Source organism: Micropterus salmoides, unplaced genomic scaffold (genome assembly GCF_014851395.1).
Source record: "Micropterus salmoides isolate LMB-PRFRI ecotype aquatic unplaced genomic scaffold, ASM1485139v1 Ms_hic_scaffold_1668, whole genome shotgun sequence".
Classification (NCBI taxonomy): Eukaryota; Metazoa; Chordata; class Actinopteri; order Centrarchiformes; family Centrarchidae; genus Micropterus; species Micropterus salmoides.
The window spans coordinates 22,781-32,082 of NW_024040783.1; the positions used below are offsets into that span (position 1 = coordinate 22,781).

At 38.9% G+C, this 9,302-nt stretch overlaps 1 protein-coding gene across 1 annotated transcript; it reads right to left on the minus strand.

The window, feature by feature from the left end:
* Positions 1-230: 230 nt before the first annotated feature.
* On the minus strand, positions 231-8,827 carry LOC119906552 (vesicle-associated membrane protein 1-like; the record flags this gene model as incomplete). Its single annotated transcript, XM_038723919.1, is given in 4 exon segments — positions 231-2,504; positions 3,486-3,537; positions 7,988-8,146; positions 8,713-8,827. Coding segments are annotated over 4 exon segments (343 nt in total), but the record flags the coding sequence as incomplete, so codon positions are not given.
* Positions 8,828-9,302: the final 475 nt, after the last annotated feature.

Sequence of the window (9,302 nt, forward strand, 5' to 3'; positions counted from 1 at the left end):
TAATCAGAATAACTAACTCTAATAACTTCTTTAAATGTGAAATGTGGAGTTCCTCACTTTTCCTAACCTTTTGATATCCATCGCCGCTGAAGAAGCACTGATCCTGATTTTCATTAAACACAGTGGGATTAATGCTCCACTTCACCCGATCAGTTTAAAATCCAATCATTTATCCTTCCTTACATTTAATCAGATCTTTTCATATCTACACTCTCATTGTAGATAAAACGCCCACTCAAACTCAAATTTTTATTACAGATAAATCACATTCAAGCACGTTCAGAACAAAGAAACATTCAAACCACAGCTGTAGTACACAAAACACAGGTTGGATCACAAGACAATAAAAAATAAAAACAGGACTGTTGCTGCATCACAATTACTCAAGCTGATGCTGGAGAGACAGAGAACAAAAAATCTAAACTGTTCCCGTCATATTTCTCCAGGAAGAGACATTTCTGCTTAAGGTGGAAATACATCAGTAGCAGTACCAATACTGGCAGCAAGGGGGCACCTGAAGAATACTGTACAAGTACAATACACCTGGACAAGAGGAGAGGGGGAAACACCGCAGGGATCCAATAACCCAGGTTGGTTCAGTTCCTCATCAACACTTATGAACAGGAGCAGCTACATGTTCCCTGTGCCAATCAATTATCTCCCATTAATTGGATTATTTCCGTATTATTTTATTGATATGAGCCAAGTCCTAAATTGCTGCTGAATCTCAACACACAATATATCATTTATTTCTTGTATCTCTACGTCTTACGATCTTTATTTTCTAATGTGAAAAATCTCCTGACCTGACTCGTTCTGCTCATGCTGCTGTGAGTTAAAGAAAATTACAGTTACTGTTGTTAAGAAAAGTGAAAAATGACAGAGCAGTTGATTTATACTTTTTACTCAACAGTTACTTCACCAGCTGCTGAGATGTCTGGTCTATAAAACCTTGATTCAAAGCGGAAGAATGAATGAATAAGTAAACATTGTTGGACTGTAACTATGTACATTTACTCATGTACTGTAGTAAAGTAAATTTGAGTTCCTTGCACCTGCCTTGAGTATTCCCATTTTAATCTACTTTATACAACTCCACCACAGTTCAGAGGGAAATATTGTCCTTGTTACTCTTCTACATTTATCTGACAGCTATAGTTACTAGTTACTTTACTAATTAAGATTTTACAACAAAAAAATAGTGATAAGCTCCTTAAATACATTGTTAAAGATGAAACCTTTTGGCCTGATCTAGCTGAGGTTCCTTGTTATGTTTGGTTTTAGTTCCACAGTTTCCCCTCCAGACCTTTCACATTGTTTAATTTTATTAACTGTTCAAAATAGCAAATCACAAAAACAAAGTCTAGAGAAACAGTCAAGAGAAATTAGATTTCTAAACAGATTTCTATAGTGGATTTTTTTTTTTTCTTCTTTGCTCTCCCATTAATCATCTCATGACGCCTCAGATTTATCTTGGGATCCATTGTGGGGCCCAGACCTTTAGGTTGGAAACACTGGACAAGTAACCGCTGTATATTATAAAGCGGTTAAAACTAGCTCCACCATGAGCAGCTACAACAGTCAGATGCTGCTAACACAATGAGGCTTCAGCACTGACACTCTAATAACATCCTGTACTATAATATATCACAGTTGAACGAGTACCTTTAATTTGATACTTGAAGTACATTTCACTGAAAATACTTGCATACTTTTGCTCAAGTAGGATTTTGAATGCATGCATTACTTTAACTTGTAAAGGAGTACGTTTACATTAGTGCATCGGTACTTCACATAAATAAAAGCATCTGAACACGTCCTAAATAAAATGATTGGCTTGCATCACATTACGAGTCTCCTTCAGATCTTTCTGTTAGAGGTCTGATTTCTTCTGCTTAATACTGCTTTGTGTGTCAAAAACTGGTCGCACCTTGAGGAGGCAGGAGGAGATGGAGACCAGCAGAGGTACTGGTGGCCAGTGAAAGCCATAAAAGGCCACAGATCACAATTTATTTCCTCAGGAGAGGGGATGTTGTCTTTTTCCTCCCTCACGCACATATAAGAGTAAATAAACTAACATTATCCTGTCATGATACTTGTTCTCGATGAACAAACCTGGGTCAGTGGTTTATAGACTTGTAGCAAATACTGTCTTGAAAGATATTTTTGTGTTTACACCCTGGCTACAATATATTTCTTTACACAGGAAGTACCAGTAAGAATAATTCTTGTTTATGATGATTTGCTCCCCTCAAGGTCAACTCAGGATTCCTGCCCATAGAGATGTTTTCCATGAGGAGCAGAGAGAGAAAAAAAAAGGAGGCACTGGAGCACATTACAGACCATGCATGGACGTTTCTGAGGAAGGCATCAGTGAGGAAGAGGAGGATGAAGAGCAGGAGGAGAGCTGAGGAGAGGCTGGATTTGGCTCGGTGGCGTTGGTGCAGACTCGTCCTGCGACTTGTGCGTCCATCCCTGAAGACCAGCTCAGTAGAAGAAGTACACTGAAGGAGGAATAAATGCTTAAGTAACATTTAAAAATAGGGAAAAGAAATCCAACTGGGCAAATTCCTGCTCCTGATGAAGATCATGTGATCTGATCGAAAGCTCTAGAACAGCTACTTAATTGCCTTCACCTGAGTGATTATAATCAAAATAATAGACTTTGTGTGAAACATTTTCACTGATGTTCTGCACAAAACAAAAGAAACTCATTTTTTCTAATATCATACACTCTGGTGAAGTGAAAAATATGTTCTCTGCCTGCAGTTTCCCTCAAACAGGAATAAAAGCTGAAGTCCCGCTAGCCTCGCTCGTGGCTCTAAGAATAGCAATAGCAGAGATTCCTGAGGGCGACGCCAGAGGAAAGGTCACAGGGTCATAGAAATTGTTTGCATTTTCGCAGGTAAGCAGTAGAAATGCTGGTGGAGTTTCCAAAATAGGGGAGTTTAAATTTCTGCCTGGTGGTGGCACTAGAGGAAAGGTTAGGGCCTTATCAAAATTATGAAGATTCATTCAGAGGGAATACTGGTCTGATGGTGGCACTAGACAAAAGGTCAAAGAATCAGCAAACACTTAAGAAAGAATAGTGCTAAGGTGATCCACAAAAGGTTCATTCAAACAACAACCAAAGCTGTCTGATCAAAACAACCAAATTGAGGAAATATCAGAAGAAAAACACCCCAAAAAAACTCTAAAAAAACATAAAAGAAACTAAAAGAAGAACAACACAAATTCTCTTAAACAAAAAATACTTGTGCAGAAAGTTTCTATGTATGTTCTATTTAACCAACAGGAACTCAAACTGTCCACAGCCTCTGTTTTCTGTGAAGCACCAAACTACAAACATTTTATAGCCACTTTGCAAATCTGCAGGAGTGTTGTTTGATATTTGTTAACATATTTTTGAAAAGAAAAGCCTGTCTGCTGAAAGAGGAAAAAAAGATGTGTGTGCGCTCGTGTGGCTGCAGAGCTGTGTTACTTACAGAAGATGACTCCAACAAATATAACACCTATAACTGCCATGATGATCATCATCTGGAAGAAAAACAAAAATCAACAAGTCAGAACAAAAGCTACTCTCTCGCGAGATGAAATAATCCTTCCAAGATAAATATTTTATTATGAAATCAGCAACAACAACAAAAAAAACTTTCTCAGCCTCAAGCGAACGTATTTCCAGGAAGTTTGTCTGTTTTTGTCATCACAAGGTCATAGAGATGGTAAGTAGAAATACAAAGATTTCACTAAGTACAAAGGTATTAACAGCAAAATGTACATAAAGTATTAAAGTGCTTGAAATATTACTGATGCTTGAACACATAAGCAGAATTGTAATGTCACAGCTGGTGGAGGTGGAGCACATTTCAACTACTTTATATACTGCTGGATCGTTCAATCTGTTGCACCGTATATTTTGTTTTGTTGCTGTCAGATAAATGTAGTAGAGTAAAAAGTACAGTATTTCCCTCAGAAATGTAGTAAAGTAGAAGTATAAAGTAGCATATAATTTAAATTCTCAAGGAAAGGAATAAATTCCGTAAGTACAGCACTGGAGTAAATGTACTTTAAATTTTCAACATGTGTTGGTCCTTTAAATTTCTTTTTGCAGACCTTGTAATCATGTTTTTGGTTAGAGGACAATATGCAGAGTGTGTGTGTGTGTGTGTGTGTGTGTGTGTGGACTACCAAAATACATACAGTAAATAAATGATGACAGTGACAGTCAGATCGGCTGATAGACAGGAAATCACATCACCTCTGATGGGGAGGAGGGCGAGAGAGATTAACATGAACATAGAGAGAGAGAGTGTTTGTGTGTGTGTGTGTGTGTGTTTGCGGAGTAGAAACAGATCTTAGTGGATTGACGTGTTTGAGTGTGTGTGTGTGAATAAAAGGGAATCAAGCTTATTCTATATTTTTCTTATTGTCAACAAATCCAATTTACAGTGTTATTTTAAAAAAGGCTCAGTAATATCCTTAAACAGCTGGTCACCGTAGTTTTTACCAAACAGGAGGACTATTTTTAGTGGCGGATTAATCCATATTTGGTGAGTATTTGGTGCAGCAGGACGGTGTATGTGGGACTGAGTCTAAAGAAACTGGCCAACGATGGGGCTCTAAGGCTCAGAGGAAGAAGATATATCAGGCTGTGATACACACACGGTACTTCTTAGTAGATACATGTACTCATGGTTTCTGTCTTTTCATGTGATTTGTTGACAATAAGACAATTATCACCAGTTTTAGACTTTTGCGTGAACGTGCAAACTCCTCCTAAAGTCATCAAAATAAACAACACACAGAACGGACGTTGGTGTTGTTTAGGGTCAATGTTAGAGGATAGAGAATGCATTATGTCAAACACGTGTGTGTATTGGGGGTAGGTGGAGTTACATCACAAATCACAGCTGGCTCTTTAATCCCCGACTGTCACTGTAATCCAGATTGGGATTTCTCTCTCTGACTTCCTGGTCGCTGTCAGTCAAACTCTCTAATGTAATCCCCCTCTGCCTGTCTACACGGCAGGTTCTGATTGGATGATCTGAAACGGCACTGTCTGTCCATCAGAGGCGCCCCCGCCTCTGGATGACCTGACGCAGAGATAAAAATGGACTGGCGGCCGAGGCCCGGGTGGATGGATAAATGGATGAATGGGGGACAGAGTGATGTGGCGATGGCGGTGAGTGAGGGATAAAGATGGCGGCTGAGTCAAACTGAACTTTGTTTCAGTCTCATTCAGCTGATGATCTGATCCAGAATGACATACAGGGACATGCAACCACAGCTTCAGCACATTGCTTTGATTTTTACTCAAGTACTGTACTTAAGAACAAAATTGAAGTACTAGTATTTCCATTTTATGCAACTTGTACTCCAATACATCTCAGAGGGAAATATTGAACATTACCTACTAAACCCCCCTTGGATCAGCTGGAAAATCAGTGTCACAAAGCTGAATATTGTTATTGCATATTTACAATTTTACAGGACTACTGAGCTTTACTTTTGACAGAAGTCAGCGAAGTTAGCTGATAGTCTCAAGGTTCCTCAGTCAGTCCGTAAGGGACCGTCACAAACTGCAGCGAAAGAGTAGTCCAAAGTGTTCAAAAATTAAAATTAAAGATAAAATCTAACAAGCAGGCAGAGGAAATGTCTATTACAGAGAGTTTATTATGATTATGTCATTGTGGTGCATTTTTACACAATCATGAACGACCCAACCTTAAACAATTCAAACTCTTTTAGTTCAGTTTGTATGTCCAGGTGTGAACGACAATATTTAAACTCTTAGTCAACACACAACAAGGTTTCATGGGTAGAAGGCAACCAGACTGCTAAACTATACTGCTGGATATATTCTGTCCTGTACAATAATATTTACTTCTACATTGTGCAACTACCTCCTGCTGTGGCCTGTGCAATGTGCAATGTTCCATATCAATCACATCTGTGTACAAAAGGTCTATATAGTGTACACATAACTCTTATATTCTTATTTTTCTATTTCTTCTCTTTTGTATTTTTCTATCCTATTTTTATTTAATGTGAATCTGTTGTGTTGTATCTGGAGCTGCTGTAACAAGAGACAAGTTTCCCCCGATGTGGGATCAATAAAATCTTATCTTAAAGCTAAACAGAAATCTGGACTGATGCTAAATTTCAGGTACTTTATGTGTTTACTGCTCTAAACACCAAAGAAGACGTCTACTAATCTAATCTAATCTACTAATCAAAATTAGTGGGACTAGATTTTGACCAAAATCTCTCTCTTATTAAAAATCTATTCACTGATCTAGAACTGAGATCCTGTCTCACAGTCTATTTGTAAACAAATCTCCTGTTTCCCCGTCCTTATTTCTTTTCTTACTTTATTACATTGTGTGTGAACACAGCAACTGTTTTCTGTCACTGTGCACTTTACTCTTGGCTGACTTGCAACAACTGCGACATAAGCTTCTTTTTTCACACTCATTTCAAGTTGCTCTCACTGTGTTACCCAAAAACACTGAAAGTTTCAGCAGAAATAACCAACAGATTAATTTAATCTAATATGCAGAGTAAAGTTGCAGGAAGGTGATGAGGAGGTGAGCAGTGAAGCGTGCTTCCTGTCCCCGTGTGCATGAAGAGCTTATTTTATCCTAAAGGCTAAGGCAGCCTGAACCCACAGCAACCGCTCTTTTCACACACAGGTATACTGACACAGCAGCTTGCAGCATACAACTGTAAACTGATTACGCAGCTGAAAACCTGGAAAGTTTTTTTTTACTGGCATCAAATATCTCATGCATTGTAAACTGCAAAAAGCTGTCTGGAGTCACACGTTCCAATCTTGAACGAGTGGTTTCCTTGCTTTGTTTTTAAACAGTGAAGTTAAATTTATTTTAAAACATCAGTACTGGTCTTTTATTACCAGCATTATATTCAATGAACTATAAGGAAATTTAGCTGAGCCAGTGTAGCAGATATTGAAGGCAAAAATTTGAATCCGCTCACTGAATTTGCTGTCACTATAATTACAACTGCTGCAACCTCTTCATCCGTCACAGACTTTGTCAAATAGATATAATATAATAACACAATGGTGTCCATGTAAAATGCAAGATATGCGCAAGTGGCAACTAATAAAGTTGGACAGCAGCCCTCCAAAAACACACATTTTTTGTTTGTGCCGCACACATTTCCAGAAGTGGAATGTGATATGATACTTCTACTTAATTTTCCATTTTATATTACTTTATACTTTTACTGTCTCATAGTTTGGGGGCAAATATTTAACTTTTCACTCCACATGGTACTTTAAGTATATTTCGATACTAATATTTATGTACTTTTACTTAAGTTAAATTTTGATTGCAGGACTTTTACCTGTAACAGAGTATTTCTACACTGTGGTATTGCTACTTCCATAAAATGTCCATGATGGATGAAGATGTTGCTGCAATTAAGATGATTATAGAGGATTATTAGGGTGGATTCTTATTTCATTTCATTCATCTCCTGCTTTGTTCAGTCAAGCACCTGCTTAAGAGTTTTTGAACAAATATTTCCTTCTTCTATCGAGCCACTGAAATAATGTAGCCCCACATCTTTATTTGTTTTTCTTGTCTTAGAGGCATTGAGAAGATACTGTATGAAATACCTTTGCAGGCAATTTGGTCAGCTTTCAACCAGTTAGGACTACATGCAGTTTTCTGATTATCCAGTTTCCAACTGCCATTCTCAACCAATTCAGCACAAGTTTTCCAGACTAGAATCTCTGAGCAGAAGCTAAAATCTGGTTTCACATCGGTATCACATACTGAAAATGTTGCAACATTAGATATTAGCTTTAATTTAGGAGTGTGAGACATGCCAACTGAATCATTGCTGAGACAGGGGTAATGTACTTACACTGAGGGATGGATGCTACAGTCTTTGTGTAGTACTGTGTAGGTCCAATGCTTGATGGGAAACACACTAACACGCACACACCAAACATGCCCACCTTACAGTTTTTCCACCAGTACTTGTTCTTGAGTTTGGCGGCGCTGCTCTCAAACTGCGAGGCTCCGGCCTGCAGGGCGTCGGCCCGGTCGTCCAGCTCCGAGAGCTTCTGGTCTCTCTCCAGGACTTTGTCCACGTTCACGCGCATGATGTCTACCACCTGAGGGACAACACCTGTCAGCATCACTGTCACATGTAGAAAAAAAAAGCCAGCTCATGTTTACAAAGCTTTCTAAGAACTCCTCTGTGTTGGCCTCGGAAGTATGTGCACTAAAACCTGCATATTATGTACACTGATAGCAATCCTGCACTGTATAATCGTCACCCTAACCCAAGCTGAACCTTGAACCTTAAAGGTCAAATGTCAAAGCTATGTTGAGTTCTTCTGCCTGGTCTCTTCTAATTTTATTTCATCCGATTTTGTTGGAATGAAATAAACACGTTGTTCATTTGAGCAAGTAAAGTGTGTCACTATTTGTTAAACACATAGTTCAACTGTAATTCTTCAGAAAGGTTCTTGCTCAGCTGTGATTAAGGAGAAGTAAATGGGTCAATTTGATATTAGGGTAATGTTATCCTCCATAACTGTGTTGCCATTGACAGTTTGTGGTGAACTAGAACTCCCGTTGATGTTAAACAGCAGCTCAGTGAAAACACATGCAGTCGAGGCCAAAAGCACCACAGAACCAAACAGGCGAGCGTCAACAGTAACAGCCGTTTCCTCACCTCGTCCACCTGTGCCTGCGTCTGCTGCAGTCGCCTGTTGCTGGTGAGGTTTGGGGCCGCAGCCGGAGGGCCCCCCTCACCCTCCCCGGTAGTACCTGCTGCTTCTGGAGTCGACCTACAGACCGAGAGTGCATGTAGGACAGAGAGAGAGGAGGATGCTCGAAGTGATGGATTGGCATCAAGTTCAGAAGAATTCAGCATGTAAAACCATTTTTGATAAATGGTTAAATTTAGAGATGACTTAGTCTGTTGCCATGTTGTAAAAAGGAGACTATGTACACGTTGACCATAGGTGACAATTACGTGATAATGTTAAGCACAGAAAAGTGTAACAGTATGTATAAGTGGAGAAGAATAATCTAATCAGTAAACTGGCTCAGTAATGTCTGTTTTACAGCGTAATCAATATTAAGTTAGTCACCGGTAGCTTCTCATACTAGACCAAGTGAGGCTGACAGAGCAAAACCCCTGAGTGAACGGACCAAATGCACATTTACTAATTGAACTTTTCATTTGTAAAAGGAGGGATGTGATATTTCTTATTTAAAAACTTACAGTATTGCTTTTTATAGCTGCAGAGGAAGTTTGGA